This window comes from Mytilus californianus, unplaced genomic scaffold (genome assembly GCF_021869535.1).
Source record: "Mytilus californianus isolate M0D057914Y unplaced genomic scaffold, xbMytCali1.0.p SCAF_8, whole genome shotgun sequence".
Classification (NCBI taxonomy): domain Eukaryota; kingdom Metazoa; phylum Mollusca; class Bivalvia; order Mytilida; family Mytilidae; genus Mytilus; species Mytilus californianus.
In genome coordinates, this window is record NW_026262734.1 from 32,754,082 (window position 1) to 32,771,403 (window position 17,322).

The window sequence follows — 17,322 nt, forward strand, 5'->3', positions numbered from 1 at the left end:
TAAAATAGAAATACTTTAACATGCAAATTATGCAAAATATTGAAACTCAATGAACCACGACTAATGGCCAAACAATCTCCATGGAAATGAGATGTATAAGAGCATACCAAGTATCATTGAAATACCACAAGTGGTTCCCCATAAACTGACCTAATCACAAACTAATACATGTAATCTGAGCAAAAGTTTCAAAGTCAATAGACCATGACTGAGGGGGCAGGGCCAAATAATCTCCATGGAAATGAGATGTGCCAATGCTAATACAACTGCATACCAAATATCATTGACCTACCATAAGAAGTTCTCTATAAACTGACCTAATCACAAACTAATACATTATTGAAACAACATACCTATGTCTCGCTCTTAACTCCATCAGACAATACAAAAACCAAAATTCCTATTGAACATTGCCTGTATTTAATGTTTATTAACATCTAAAATATTTTGTAAAACAGTACTTTCAATTCAATATCACCTTGGCCACAAACTAAAAACAATCAAAATCTTAAGGTAACTCTTGAACGGCAAATGTCATAATCATTGAACTCTTAACATGACTTGTATTTTATGGTCCATGATATTGTGTTTAAGTTTCGTAAGCATAACTATATTTCCCCTCTTCGAGGCCGGTGTACAATAACTAAGAGCTAATTTCCTAATGCTTGTAGATTAAGACTTTTGTTGGCTTGTGTATAAACGTTGCTCAAGCATTGTAATCAAGATTGACATCTGCAACAATATAAATAGCCTGTAATTCAGTGGTTGTCATTTATTGTTATTTCTCATATTTGTTTATCGTTTATTGTTTTGTATAGTTTGTTCTTGTGTTGTGCTGTTGCACCATTGTCCCAGGTTAGGGGAGGGTTGGCACCAACAAACTAGTTTATCCCCACCACATTCTGTATGTGCCTGTCCAAAAGTCAGGAGCCTGTAATTCAGTGGTTGTTATTTGTTGCTGTTTATCATACTTTTTTAATTCATTAATTTGTACATAAATCAGGCCGATAGTTTTCTCGTTTGAATTGCTTTACATTTCAGGGCCTTTTATAGCTGCCTATGCAGTATGGGTTTTGCTCACTGTTGAAGACCGTACCTGTACGGTGACCCATAGTTGTTAACTTCTTTGTCATTTGGTATCTGGTGGAGAGTTATCTCATTGGCAATTATACCACATCTTCTTATTTTCATACGAGTTAAACCTGAATACATTATACTTAAATTTGTTTGGACTTTATTCTGGAGGTAAATAAAACCTCAGCAAAAGACAGTAATTGTATAATATTAATAATATAAACCTGGTGTTTTCACTGTGCTTGTCTCTCTGAAAAAGAGACTTCTTAGGTAATCAGTCTAACATGTTTAGGTAACATCTATTTGATCATAAAAAATAAATGTGGGTTTAGAGTCTAATCATTTAATTACCTATTATGTGAGAGTCCATCTTCACTACTGTTATATAATGATGTCCAGCTTTGACATCTACTTAATCTGGCCTGAAAAATAAAGATCCAATCAAATAGACTGTTATTCATATCAACATTTGAACTAATGTGGATTCGTTATCATTTACGGGATACCAATTTTAATGGATTTCGTGGATAAAGTTAAACCAGAAATTTTAAAGTTCAACTAAATACAATTTCCATATATGCTTGTATGCAGCACGATTGAAAACCTCAAAATTAAGAATCTACGAAAATACAATTTTTTCCTGAATCCATGAAAAGACAATAAACTTTCTGTAACAGTTTTATTGTAATTTCATGCTTCCTAACGTTTCCATTTGTCATTTCAAACCTATTGGTATATATTTATGATGGTCTCATTAATTGGACAACAAAAGATAATATTTTTGCTTTAATAGATTTTCCTTGTTTTCAACCAATATAATGTTTTAGTGAAGGTTTACAGATGAATAATCTAAAATACATAAGTATTGGGGAAATTCATGTCGTTCAAGATTAAGAAAGATGAAATCAGTTTTCTGCAGTTCTATCCCCTTCATCAGTTTTATACTTATATACAAAAGCAATGGTATATGCATGGAAGACAATACGAGTCAGTATGATATGCTATCAAAATTGGAAATACAAGTTTATAAATTTACCAAACCTATCCTGTCACTTTTTTAACAATAATAAAAACATTGCCAAGATTTCTTAATTTACAGTATCCAAAATCCAGTTCTGAGAAAACTTTACAAACCTATACAAATTTGTATCAATATCTTATGCCGTATATGAATACATGAGATGAAAAGTCAACATCAATGAAACAGAAAACCAACAACACAATAAAGACTAAATAGATCTTTTGATTACTCTCATATTTTTCAGCAAATGTAAGAAAATATAGTTTAAGTGCAAATCTGCCTAAGAATCAGGCAGTGTTGAAAACATGACAAACAAAAACCCACTAAAGTCGACATTAATTTATGTTCAAAATGTATAATGGTGCACAAATATAACATTCATTTCCTTTTCCTGTTCTGGTATTTCAAGATATCATTTGGTTGAAATGCACTTGAAATTAACAATTAAGAATTGACCTACCATTTCTAACTCAGGATGAGGGTAACTTGAAAATAGGGTGGTTAGGTTTTTTTTGTCACTTTATGAAATTCTTCTAAATTGCTTGATTCTTACAAAGACTGGCACTTTAAAAGTTAGATGCTAAAATTGTGACAGGATAGGTTTTGTTAAAATATAACTTGCATAATTTCCAATTTTGATAGCATATCATATGTATGTAGAATTTACTGAATTGCTTATAATTAATCTCTCATTTTTGTACATTGCATAGCAATTGCATTTATAAATGAACTTAACAATTGCTGAATATAAAGATTAATTTATTATATAACTACAATATGGCCATACAGAAAAATTAATTGCTTCCAAGACCAATTGAAAAAAAAAATATTTGAAAGAGGTTTCTATTCTTTTTAACTTGTGCTTTCAATAATCACATTGAACTTCAAATTAAACTTTTAACTATTAAGAGACATGTTTCATTGACCAAGATTGAACTTGTATTATTGGTACAATTTGACCTGGTCACAGTGCCAATCTGGTGATTGTATAGAGTAAAATAAGTTATGTTTACATTTACTAGAAAAAGACGTCTTTGCAAATGAATAATTTATTGATAGATGGCGTTGATTTTTCTACATAGATACCATAACGTTACAAAAACAACTGCTAATGAGTATAAATACATGTATATATCTGGCAGTACCATGAAAGTCTCTTTTTATCCTAAACAATGGTACCATAAAATTGAACAAGGAATTTCAGGATTTGTCGTTTAAAAAAAGCATAAACAAAACAGCTCATTTTTGCAGGTATTAGGATCCATAGCAGTGACAGAGCTTACAATAATTTTATTTGGTCTAGACAAACAAACAAAAAAGAAGCCTGTATATCCATTACTTACTATTTTCATAAGTAAGTTAAATGACGTCAGTAATGGATTTTTAAATTCAGACTGTTCTTCCTTCTGATCTATATGAGTGTAACTTGCTGGGATAACTGCCGACAATGACCATACCATTCCCATACTCATTAAATGTTTGTCTTGCTCAAACTTCTCAAGTTCTGGAACAGGAGCAGTTTCCTGTAAATAAAGTGTGTACTGATTTTAATTTGAAAAATTACGGCATGTTAAAGATCTAAATTAACTGCCAGTTTCTTATAATAGTCAAATATTAGCAAACCCGATTTTTTTCATAAATACTTAATTAGAAAGCATCTAGTTCACATTCAATCATATTTTTTCTTTAAATTTTCCAATTTTAAGTTCCATTTTGTCTCCTTTTTGTCTTACATGTAAATTACCTGTTCTGAAGGCATTTTAGATCCTGTCAGGATAGTATACACCCAATTGTGTACACCACAGTAAATATGAGGTAAGTTGTGATTGGTCCATTTCTTGAAGTCATCATAACATAGTTCTTCATGAGGTCCAAACTGAAAAAACCAACATATAGATCATAAATATAACCTTCTATGATTCTTCAACTCAAAATTACTCCAACTATCTCTTAAAATACCAAGTTCTGCTATTTCTATCAGATACAGATGCCATGTTGGGTGCCCTGCCTTCAAAGTCTATAAAAGACATTCTGATCCATTGCAAATTTTAAGATGAGATGGCCAATGGTAAAATGGCTGTGTAATCATGGTGATTCAATGTTTTAAGACTGGTATTAAAAAGTCCAAGAAGAAAGTAGTGATTACACAATATTTATACATAATATGAAATGTATCAAACATAGACATAAATGTGAATAAAGTGAGGTATCAAAAGAAGCTCAAGCTGGCATAAATGTAGGTCACAGTGACCGAAATATTATAGATACAATTTGTACTTTATTTAACAATCAAATCAATGTAAAAATTCCTGATGTACCCTCAAAAGACGCCAGAATGTTACTTACTGTGATTATTTATGATAAACTATTATTGATTTATCATTGATGATTTCTGAGAATGGTAGTCAATTAAAAAATATGCTGATTCTAGTTATGAGTGTAACTAAAGAATGTTTTTTACAAAGCTTAACAGTATTTTTCAATTATATAAACTGTTGACACAGAGATATGTCTTGCTTTTTTGTAATTTTGATAGTAATACTGCAAATTATGAAATCAAAATGGCAATTTTTAAACATATAAACTAACTTATGTAATGCATTTATACATTCAAAGTCAATGAACCATGACTAAAGGTGCAGGGCCAAATAACCTACATGGAAAAGAGAATCAAAGCACGAAAGCGCTGTAAAGGCAGTTAATTACAGGTTGTGTGTATTTTAAGTCCAGTTATATCATTATCTTGCATAGTACAGTGTACTTATCAGAGGTGGCTTTCAGTATTTAAGATTTAGAGTTCTCTAATGATATTGAATAAGTTTTATGAATGTCATATTTTGAGCACTATATGAAGGCGATTGTTCTCACTTGTTTATGAACTAGTGCATTATGTCCAGTTTGTACCTTTTTTATCTATGTTTATAGTCAAATAAGTTATCAAAGGTACCAGGATTATAATTTAATACGCCAGACGTGTGTTTCGTCTACATAAGACTCATCAGTGACGTTCAGATCAAAATAGTAACAAAGCCAAACAAGTTCAAAGTTGAAGAGCATTGAGGACCCAAAATTCCAAATATTGTGCCAAATACGGCTAAGGTAATCTATTCCTTGGATAAGAAAATCCTTTGTTTTTTCATTGGCAATCATAACACATCTCCTTATTTATATAATGATCTATATTCAACGACCTTAGGTACAAAAAAAATGTATGTAACTAAACTATGATGGGAAACCTTTGACTTCTTTCTTTATATAAACTTTTGATTTGGTACCATAGAACTATGTAGAGTAAATGTACATTGCAACATGTCAACTCTTTCAACTCCAAGCAAAATTATATTTCCAAGCATAAAGTAATTTATGAATGAAATAAAATGCTCCGCTGGGGCGCAGCTTGATACGACCGCAGAGGTCGAACCCTGAACAGTTGGGGCAAGTATGAACACAACATTCAAGCTTGATTCAGCACTGAATTTGGATTGTAATTAAATATTTGACACAGCATAGGTTTCTGACACAGAATGAAAGTGGTCTAAGATACTTAAAAAAATTTAATTTACCTATTCAAACCATATCATTATTATTTGCTTTTATATATAAATCAGAAATAACCAATTTAAAATGGAAAATTTTAAAGAAAAAAAAGGAAAAAGAATCCCCCCCCCAAATTTTTTGAACCCCCTTATGATTCATCACCCCAAAACTCAATCCCAGCCTTCCCTTTGTGGTATGGTACCTTGTAGTACAATTTCAGAGAGATCCATACACTTGAACACATGTTATTGTCTGGAAACTAGAAAAATGCTTGTTTTTTGGCCCCTTTTCGGTCCCAAATTCCTAAACATTTAGGGCAATTACCCCCAAACTCAAACCCAGCTTTCCCTTTGTGATATGGAACCTTGTAGTACAATTTCATAAAGATCCATACACTTACACACAAGTTAGGCCATGAAACTAGAAAAATGCTTGTTTTTTGCCCCTTTTTGGCCCCTAATTCCTAAAATTTGGAGGCAATTACCCCCAAAATCAATCCCAGCATTCCCTTTGTGATATTGAACCATGTGATACAATGTCAGAGAGATCCATAGACTTACACACAAGTTATTGTCATGAAACTAGAAAAATGCTTGTTTTTTGCCCCTTTTTGGCCCCTAATTCCTAAAATTTGGAGGCAATTACCCCCAAAATCAATCCCAGCATTCCCTTTGTGGTATGGTACCTTCAATTACAATTTCAGAGAGATCCATACACTTGAACACAAGTTATTGTCTGGAAACTAGAAAAATGCTTATTTTTGGCCCCTTATTCCTAAACTTTTAGGGCAATTACCCCCAAACTCAATTCCAGCGTTCCCTTTGTGATATGGAACCTTGTAGTACAATTTCATAAAGATCCATACACTTACACACAAGTTATTGCCATGAAACTAGAAAAATGCTTGTTTTTTGCCCCTTTTTGGCCCCTAATTCCTAAAATTTGGAGGCAATTACCCCCAAATTCAATCCCAGCTTTCCCTTTGTGATATGGAACCTTGTGATACAATGTCAGAGAGATCCATAGACTTGCACACAAGTTATTGTCATGAAACTAGAAAAATGCTTGTTTCTTGTCCCTTTTTGGCCCCTAATTCCGAAAATTTGGAGGCAATTACCCCTAAAAATCAATCCCAGCATTCCCTTTGTGATATGGAACCTTGTGGTACAATGTCAGAGAGATCCATACACTTACACACAAGTTATGTCTGGAAGTTACAAAAATGCTTATTTTTTGCCCCTTTTTGGCCCCTAATTCCTTAACTGTTGGTACCATAACCCCCAAAATCAATCCCCACTTTTCTTTTGTGGTATTAAACCTTATTTTTAAATTTCATTGAGATCCATTCACTTAAACTAAAGTTAGAGTGCGAAAACTAATGTGTCTTCGGACGACGATGACGACGCCAACGTCATACCAATATACAACCACAAAAATTTTTTTGCGGTCGTATAAAAAGGAGTTCTTAATTAAGAAATAAACTGATTCGCTGAGCGCAGCTGGATACACCCGCAGAGGTACTACCCTGAACAGCTGGGGCAAAAATGGACACAATATTCAAGCTTGATACAGGTCTGAATTTGGATTGTAATTAAATATTTGACATATTATAGTTTCTGAATAAATGTAGTCAATGAACTTGAAATCGGTTTTATGAATTGAATTTATATTTAATTAAAGATTTCTTGCTGTTGTGCAAAACACTGTGCTGTTGTGCAATACTTAATAAATCTGTTGCCAGACTATAAACAAATAAAGTTCAATTTCTTCTCAATGTCATATTTGAAATTTATGAAAATCAATAGGGAGATTACATCAATAGCTATAAATAATTCACCAAAGTTTCATGTGAACTGCTCAAAGCATTTTTGGGTTGTTGTCAAAAACTGGAAAATCCCCCCTTTTTTAATGAATAAAACCCCATAACTCAGAAATGTAAAATCTAAAATTTATAAAATTCTAAAGGGAGCTTACGGATTGATAATTTAGTCTTAGATGCAAGATTTTTTTATCAGTTGTTAGTGGCTTTGAACTAGCTGTCAGTAACTGCGAGTACTCTCAGATTTGTACTTAGTGTCTTTTTGTTGTTTGGATGTACAACTACCCGACCACGTCCACTTGTATTTGTATTTATCCATCTGATGAGTTTAGCCTCTTTCAACTGATTTTTATAGTTCTTTCTTATATTGTACTGTTACACCACTGTCCCAGGTTAGGGGGAGGGTTGGGATCCCGCTAACATGTTTAAGCCCGCCACATTCTGTATGTACATGTATGTGCCTGTCCCAAGTCAGGAGCCTATAAAAGTGTAATTCAGTGGTTGTCGTTTGTTTATGTGTTGCATATTTGTTATATTTGTTCATTTTTTTACATAAAATAGGCTGTTAGTTTTCTTGTTTGAATTGTTTTACATTGTCATTTCTGGGCCTCTTATAGCTGACTGTGCGGTATGGGCTTTGCTCATTGTTGAAGGCCGTACTGTGACCTATAGCTGTTAATTTCTGTGTCATTTGGTCTCTTGTGCATGTGTGGAGAGTTGTCTCACTGGCAATCATACCACATCTTCTTTTTTATATTTACATCAACAGATATAAAAAATTCACCAAAGTCAAGGTGAGACAACAAAACTTAGTTGTAAGATCTCTGAAATTTTTTACAGGGTACGAGTTTTTCTCATTGTTGGAGATTGTACGGTGACAGTAACACCTGTAACTGCTTAAACCCATTTCTTATGCACTTTAGTTTGATAAACTCACTGAATATCATACCACATCTCCTTATTTTTATATGCATTACAATTTACATGTGCATGTAATTGTAAATATATATATATCAGAACAAAATTCATTGCGTCACTTTTATTTATGCATCCTTTGGCACAATACAAGTTCTAAAATTACACAACATAAAACAACTAAATGTTATTTCAGATGAAAGTTTTGTTTCAGTTCCATTCATAGGATTTATTAGAATTTTGTATGTTTTGCCAAGTCCAATAATTCGCTCTTTGTGACATAGAGACATAGTTGACTAAACCACCAGGTGTCGAACATTCAAGAATTTTCAGTGTTTCTGTTTTTATTTGATGAAAAGGTTGCCTGAGCTCTAGGAGCTTTAGGTTTTATCACAGGATATTCTGTGCTGTCAATAATAATCCAAGTCGTAGGAAACTTTAATTTGAAGTTGGATGGTGAAAAATACCTGACTAAACCACTAGATGGCCAAGTGTTAGCCTCACACCACTGTTTAGACATAAAAACAATCCATGTATACACAATATTCTTAACACTAGATTCAATCTAGAATCTAGACAGTTCCAAGTTGGTTGTATGATGCCTCAATTTCATCAAAGTCATAAAAAAACTGATTTTCAACTGACACCCTATCAATTTGAAAATATATGTATCTCAAACAATGTGCTGCTGGACCAAGTGTGGTCAAAACAAATAAAAATTTAGTATACAACTCTAAACCGGTATAAAAATGCATGGCTGTGTCACGTGTTTTCATTTCAAAATTCTCTGCTGAAAACATAGGCATTGATGGTGTTTGCGTAATTCCATCTGTGAAGCTCAACATTAGCTCGGCAGTTGGTGGTGGACAGTCATAAATCCTTTCTGCAGTATGAATGACTTCTTCAGGAAAACCAACTTTACAATCAAAACTTTCCTCTAGATTTCTACTACAATAGTCATCAAGTTTAGTTCTTTTGTTTTCACAGGAAACTGCCCTGATTTTTCTTTTTGCGGATGATTCAGTCTCTTGCTTGGTCCAGGAAAATAGGCTGGGAATTGCAGTAGACTTAAGTCTCTGTATGGTGGGTTTGCGCCCTGAAAAAGGTTATAAAACATTAGTTTTTTTATAATTAAATGAACTTCCATTAGCAATGTATACTTTGTACTACCTGGCGAAATATTAACTAGATTTATTCATTACAATCTGGATAAAACTATGTTTGCCTGATTCAATGTATGTTATGTAAATCCAAAGGACAAAACATGAGAGACTTATGCAACAAACGTACATTGTTTGTACCTAAATAACTATAATATAGATGAGAGCATGTCATTGTTTTGTTCCTGTTAACATTGTCATTGATATTTTTCAAGAAAGTCTATGAGGCATAGCTTATGCATTCCTGTCATTACTACATTAGCATAATTACTGCTAAAATAATTCTCAGTAAGATATACCTCTTGTAAGAAATCATTATAATTGTAGCAATCACCAAAAAATCTCAAACAGATCACATTGAATCGTAATCCAAAAAATTATGACGTCTTGAATTACCCACCCCCTTTTATTCTAAAACGATAATTGCGGTTGTAAACAGACTTTGGTTTTTTCGCATGGCGATTACATATATAACTATATATTTCACAAAGAAAATAGAGTTTTACCATGAATAGTTTCCTGCACGTAGTCTTTTTCAGTAAAACGTGCCTTGCAAACAACAGCTGATTGAGATGGACTCCACGATATCATCGTGTTCTCGTCCAATCTGCGTATGGGCCATGGCGTTGATCCAACTTTTCCTTCTTTTTAAGTCATTTGGAAATGCATGTCCTCCTCTTAAATGACATCCAGGTACACAACAACAAGTACTTGGCATCGTTAATTAAAAATATAACTGAAATAGTTGCACAGTGCAGAAACCGGAAGTAGAGGAACAGGATCCGCTACCACGACGCCACCTATTCAGGAACGATAATTTGCTACTTTATATAACTGCGAAAATAACGTTAGACGGGTTCTTCTTCTTCTTCTTGTTAAATCCACACACGTGCATAAACAGAAATGCGCTTTAAATTGTATAATATAATTCATGTTCAGTCGACCTTTAATTATTATATCAACGACTGAAATGATTTATAAACATCTAGATTGCAGATAACACTCGAAATTAACCCGAGCTCTTTCCACACGGAATTCAAATAATTCTAGTTTGTCAATCGGTTGACTGCTTATAATGCAAAATACTAATATATCAAAAGTTTTTAAAACTAACAAAACACAATGATCGTTTCTCTATTTCCCAATGTAAATGAAATGAAACAAAAAACAATTTATATCGCAATAAGAAGAGGAGAGAATTCAACATTTCCGGATCTACTTGGAGTCTAATGACCCCCCACGTAGATAAGTTGGATATAGCGGAAGGAAGGATTAACCCGGCAACTAGAAAGGCATTAAAGCACTGCCTTTAAAAAACTGCCATTTTGATTTCATAATTTGCAGTATTACTATCAAAATTACAAAAAATGGGGAATGTGTCCATGGGATGCCCCCGCTAGCATATCATATAAAGTTATAAAGGGACATAACTGAAGAACAGTAAAAGTGACACTACCCAAATTTGAACTTGATCTGAGTTTTGTAGTAATAAGTATTGTGTATAAGTTTCATAAATTTGGTTGAGGCAAACTTAAGCTAGAGAACGGAAACGGTAAATTCAGCAATTTTTCCATTTGTAAAGGGCATAACTCTAGAACAATAAAAGTGACACCCCCAAAATTCAAACTTGATCTGTATTTTGTGGTAATAAGCATTGTGTATATGTTTCATAACATTTGGTTGAGGCTAACTTAAGTTAGAGAACGGAACGAAAAATTCAGCAATTTTTCCATTTGTAAAGGGGCATAACTCTAGAACGGTTAAAGTGACGCCATCAAAATTCAAACTTGATCTGTGATTTGTGGTATAAAGCATTGTGTATAAGTTTCATATTATTTGGTTGAGGAAACTAAAGTTAGAGAACGAAAACCAACTTTGGGACGTACGTACGGACGTACAGACGGCCAAGGGTAAAACTTAATGCCCCCTCCACAAGGATGGGGCATAAAAAGCAAGACATATCTCTGTGTCAACAGTTTATATAATTGAAAAATACTGTTAAGCTTTGTAAAAAACATTCTTTACACTCATAACTAGAATCAGCATATTTTTGAATTGACTACCATTCTCAGAAATCATCATCAACAATAAACTATGCCAATGCTTATTAAACTGAATTCCAAATACCATTGACTAATCATAATTGGTTCACTTCAAACTACCGTAACCTAAGCACAAACTTAACTTGTAAACCATGCAAAATTTCAAAGTCTATGAACCATGATGAGGAGTTGGGAAGATGCTGGAAACAGCACGCCTTAGTCTCGTTTTTTCGACTTTATAGAAGTGAGACAAAAAAAACAAGTGTTACACAACTAAAGATTGTACAAATACATGTAATCTTAATCTATTTTAATTTATTGAATATAATAGCCAGCAACTCCCAAAGAAATGTCCAATGTGATGTTATAATTGTGTACCCCCTGATTTGATGGTATTAGAATATATCTTTGTTTACAAAGTTAAAAAAAGGCATCATATTAGAATATTTTATCTTCGCCAAATGTTTCATTAATTCAGCTCTGCTGTAAAGCTAAGAATTGCACACATATTTTGTAAGTTGTAAGCATTAATAAAGCAAGTGATGAGGCTCCTTTTTAAACAAATACAAATAGCAATTACAAGCATCTTGCAAAATATGCTATTTCATTTGCTTTTAAATTGCTTTTTTTTTCAAAATCCGCATCATTTCTTAAACAATGAATCAAGTGTTTTGACAGATAATCTCCCTATCAGTTATGTAACAATCAACAGAAAGTAGCTGTGAAAAGTTCATACTCGGTATCATCGATATCATCAACATGGACAATAAACTATCAGTGGTGTATCTATAATTCTTGTAAAGAAAATAATATTATCTGATATTTACTTGATAAAAATTATTTAAATTCTTTCCTAGCTGTCAATATTGTTTTTAGTGATCAATCAAAACATCTCCTACTATACAAGTCCCTGAGGCTATACAGCCTGTAATATGACTGGATATTAACAAATAAAATAACCATTTTCAGTTCCTTTTTCTTAAGAGCATAGAAATTAGTTTGTAAATAGTTTTTCTCTTATGGTAAATTACCCAAATATAAACTACAATATTACTGATTGTGTTTAGCCAATAAAGTGCCATCCCATAGGGCAAATAGAGTTTTTTCTCAGATGATTATTATGGATATTGCTCTTGTGAGAGTAATTATGTAGTCAATACAAGAAAAAATACAGTCTACAAAATAAAGTCTTGAAGATATGAACAGTAATTTACTGGCACTGGCAAAATTTCTCTAGTCATTTCTAACATTCATTCTAATTTTAGGATCATAAATAGAGAAAAATTACTGTGAAATATTTAAAGTTGAAGAGTAATCCTTAAGCTGAATTCTTAATTTGATTTTTGGGGGAAATACCTTTCACTTCTATATAAGTTTATATCATATAGAATTACATACAATGTGTGATGAAGTGTGCATATATAGCTCTTATCCCAAATCTCTTTACAAATTATTTCTTTCAAGAGAGTTTATTATAGCAAAATGCACTTCCTCTGAAAATATTTTATTGGTGAGGGTTGTGCTCTCTATTATCATCATTATCTCTCTACATCATGCATATAATTTTTGATGACTAAAATAGTCCCATGTTTCGTGTGATTTTGCCATTTACCTAATTTACTATAATTTCACGGATGTATAAACTATAAAAAGTACTTTAATAAGAAGCAATATTTTATTATAGTAAATAGATTCAAAATTCAACTCTGCAATATAAAAGAATTTTGAAAAGGATTTGATTTTACTGCCAAATTGGCTCTTAATTGTACCTTCTTATTTCATATTGATTGATTGTTGGTTGATTAATGTCTAGTGGCAAATATTTCATGCATGTTCAGGACAAGAACAAATTCACAATGAATACAATAGGTAGGTTCTGTAAATGTCCGAATTGAAGTCAAGATCATTAAAATTTTGACTACCACTGGGAAATGCTGGGTTCATTGGATAGGGACCGAAATAAAGCCTTGCGACAGGCCACCTACAACTAGAGTTGTTACAAGGGTTCTTAACGTGCAGAGAGCATGGCACTCTCTTTACACGAGGCGTCAGATTTAATGTCCCCATTCTGACTGGACGTGGCTGCGTACTTGTACATCCTGCTCAGTCAAACTGACGCCCAACTTTGGCAAGGGTTTTTCTGGTAGTCGAAAGAACACCAAAGTGACCACATTTTTATTCCCCAGTCACCCTTCCGGAACTTATTTTAAAGAAAGTCAGCATACAATACAAAATATATTTAAAACAACAAACAACTAATCTGATAATCTGTTTTACTACAAGTGATTCATTAAAAGACATTCCTGTTGAAATAAAATGCTTCGCTGGGGCGCAGCTTGATACGACCGCAGAGGTCGAACCCTGAACAGTTGGGGCAAGTATGGACACAACATTCAAGCTTGATACAGCTCTGAATTTGGATTGTTATTAAATATTTGACACAGCATAGGTTTCTGACACAGAAAGAATGTGGTCTAAGAACTTGAATTTTTTTAATTTACCTATTATGGTCCAATGTCCAAAATCAAAATACATGGTTAGATTCAGCATATCAAAGAACCCCATATATTCATTTTTTTTAAAATCAAACAAAGTTTAATTTTGGACCCCAACTTGGACCAACTTGAAAACTGGGCCCATAATCAAAAATCTAAACACATGTTTAGATTCAGCATATCAAAGAACCCCAAGAATTCAATTTTTGTTAAAATCAAACTTAGTTTAATTTTGGACCCTTTGGACCTCAATGAAGACCAATTTAAAAAACAGGACCCAAATTAGAAATCTAAAAAAACTGTTAGATTTGGCATAACAAAGAATCCTAATAATTCAATTTTTGATGAAATCAAACAAAGTTAAATTTTGGACCCTTTTGACCTCAATATGAACCAATTTGATAGTGGGGCCCACAAATAAAAAATCTAAATACATGGTTAGATTCAGCATATCAAAGAACCTCATATATTCAATTTTTGTTGAAATCAAACAAAGTTTAATTTTGGACCCCAATTTGGACCAACTTGAAAACTGGGCCAATAATCAAAAATCTAAATACATGTTTAGATTCAGCATATCAAAGAACCCCATATATTCAATTTTTGTTGAAATCAAACAAAGTTTAATTTTGGACCCAAACTTGGACCAACTTGAAAACTGGGCCCATAATCAAAAATCTAAACACATGTTTAGATTCAGCATATCAAAGAACCCCAAGAATTCAATTTTTGTTAAAATCAAACTAAGTTTAATTTTGGACCCTTTGGACCTCAATGAAGACCAATTTAAAAAACGGGACCCAAATTAAAAATCTAAAAAAAACGGTTAGATTTGGCATAACAAAGAACCCCAATAATTCAATTTTTGATGAAATCAAACAAAGTTAAATTTTGGACCCTTTTGACCTCAATATGAACCAATTTGATAGTGGGGTCCACAAATAAAAAATCTAAATACATGGTTAGATTCAGCATATCAAAGAACCCCATATATTCAATTTTTGTTGAAATCAAACAAAGTTTAATTTTGGACCCCAATTTGGACCAACTTGAAAACTGGGCCAAAAATCAAAAATCTAAATACATGTTTAGATTCAGCATATCAAAGAACCTCATATATTCAATTTTTGCTAAAATCAAACAAAGTTTAATTTTGGACCCTTTGGACCTTAATGTAGACCAATTTGAAAACTGGACCCAAAATTAAAAATCTAAATACACTGTTAGATTCGGCATAACAAATAAATAAATGTGATCAAAGATTTTACAAATCTAATGCGCCATACTGTGTAATTAAAGATTACTTCTTAAAATTTTTCAATATTTGACCCCCCCCATAATTTCTTTTTATCCCCCCCCCCCTTTTTTCCCCCAAAAAATTCTTTCCCTCAAGATATGGTCATAATCTCAATTCAAATTTCCAACGGAGTTGGCAACCATAATTACCCATTTAAATTTACCATAGTGCTAACTTAATCTATTTTATAATAGAATTAAAAATATAGTGTCAAATCTTTCATATGGATTTTTTTGTAAAAAAAAAAGATGCAACATTTGCAGATATTTTTACTGGTCTTCCTTTATAAATATGCATTTCTTTAAACATAATTTAAAAGCAGTGTAAGGGAAGTAACCAAAACGTTGTATTTGGATTACCTCCCTTACACTGTTTTAAATTATCTTTATTGTTCATTAACCATTACTTTATACATAATTTAAAAGCAGTGTAAGGGAGATAATTTCAATGATGTATTTGATTTATCTCCCTTACACTGCTTTAAATTATGTTTTGTACTAAAGTATTTGTCCATTAACCAGGACAACCTTGTTTTTCCCCCTTTTTTGCACCTAATTCCTAAACGGTTTGAGCCATAACCCCCAAAGCAAATCCTAACCATCCCTTTGTGGTATGGAATCTTGTAGTATAATTTCAGAGAGATCCATACACCGTTCCACAGTTATTGTCTGGAAACTAGAAAATGCTTATTTTTGGCCCCTTTTTGGCCCCTAATTCCTTAACTGTTGGTACCATAACCCCCAAAATCAATCCCAACCTTCCTTTTGTGGTATTTAACCTTATGGTCAAATTTCAAAAAGATCCATTCACTTAACTAAAGTTAGAGTGCGAAAACCAATGTGTCTTCGGACGATGACGCCGGACGACGACGACGACGACGCCAACGTCATAACAATATACGACCACAAAATTTTTTTGCGGTCGTATAATAAAAATTGCTGAAGCAGATCCAAATAAATGTTGATAAGGTCATGAAGGTTTAATATTTGAATCAAGCTGAATCAACAGGCAGGACCATGACAATTTTGATTTTACCAGCTAACAATTTTTTAAAAAGCTTCTGTTACAACTAAAATAACTGACAATTTAAGTTGCAAGAAAATAGAATATCAGATCAGTGCCCAGTAACAAGTTCCACCACATTCTGTATGTGCCTGTCCCAAGTCAGCAGCCTGTAATCAGTGGTTGTCGTTTGTTAATGTATATATCATATTTGTATTTTGTTCATTGTTTTTACATAAATCAGGCCACTAGTTTTCTCATTTCTGGGCCTTTTATAGCTGACTATGCAGTATGGGTTTTGCTCATTGTTGAAGGCTGTTCGGATACCTATAGTTGTTAATTTATTTCTATGTCATTTGGTCTCTGGTGGAGAGTTGTCTCATTGGCAATCATACCTCATCTTCTTATTTTTATATTTACAATCAGATACTTACCATCCCATTAACAATACTTTCAAATACTTTATCATCATTAACACTTTTTGTATATTTTATACTGGAAGATCCAAGTGTCAAGCAATAAGATACATTTACCATCTGTAAACCATCTAAAAGGCAAAAAAACGAAAATCTTAATTCAATTTTGATACCACTTTTGCTGTTACCAGAGTTGCTATTGCCTAAACTTTAGTTTCAGCAATGTTTATAATCATGATAATGTTTACAAGTTCATTGTTTTGTATTAAATTGTGACCTTAAGTTTTGGTCTTTTTAAAGATGCTTTCATTTATATGCTATGGATTCTGGTCACTTTGATTCTGATTTTAAAATGTTCATTCAGTATACTATTCATGTCTTCATATACAAGACATAATGCCTTATAGTAGTAGAAACCTATTTAAGGACATACGATACAGTGACAGGGGAGGTAATGACGTCGCTAACGTAATATGTTATTTTTCTCGACGTCAAACTTTGACATATCGAGAAAAGATGCACTTTTCAACCGATTTTTATCATT

The 17,322-nt window shown here is 32.7% G+C and overlaps 2 protein-coding genes across 3 annotated transcripts in view; both read right to left on the minus strand.

The window, feature by feature from the left end:
* The window catches only part of LOC127712125 (uncharacterized), a 64,277-nt gene that overhangs the window by 11,971 nt on the left and 34,984 nt on the right, over positions 1-17,322 (minus strand). For both annotated transcript variants that reach the window (XM_052218388.1, XM_052218389.1), the window contains exons 4-7: positions 16,797-16,909; positions 3,840-3,971; positions 3,439-3,618; positions 1,426-1,496 (exon numbers count right to left, since the gene is read on the minus strand). In XM_052218388.1, coding sequence (XP_052074348.1) covers positions 1,426-1,496; positions 3,439-3,618; positions 3,840-3,971; positions 16,797-16,909 — 496 coding nt within the window. The remainder of the gene's footprint in view (positions 1-1,425; positions 1,497-3,438; positions 3,619-3,839; positions 3,972-16,796; positions 16,910-17,322) is intronic.
* Positions 8,064-10,331, minus strand: LOC127712129 (uncharacterized). Its single transcript, XM_052218393.1, has 2 exons — positions 10,033-10,331; positions 8,064-9,462 (listed from the first exon to the last, which is right to left on the minus strand). The coding sequence occupies exons 1-2, from the start codon at positions 10,115-10,117 to the stop codon at positions 8,939-8,941; spliced, it is 609 nt and encodes a 202-aa protein (XP_052074353.1). The 5' UTR covers positions 10,118-10,331; the 3' UTR covers positions 8,064-8,938.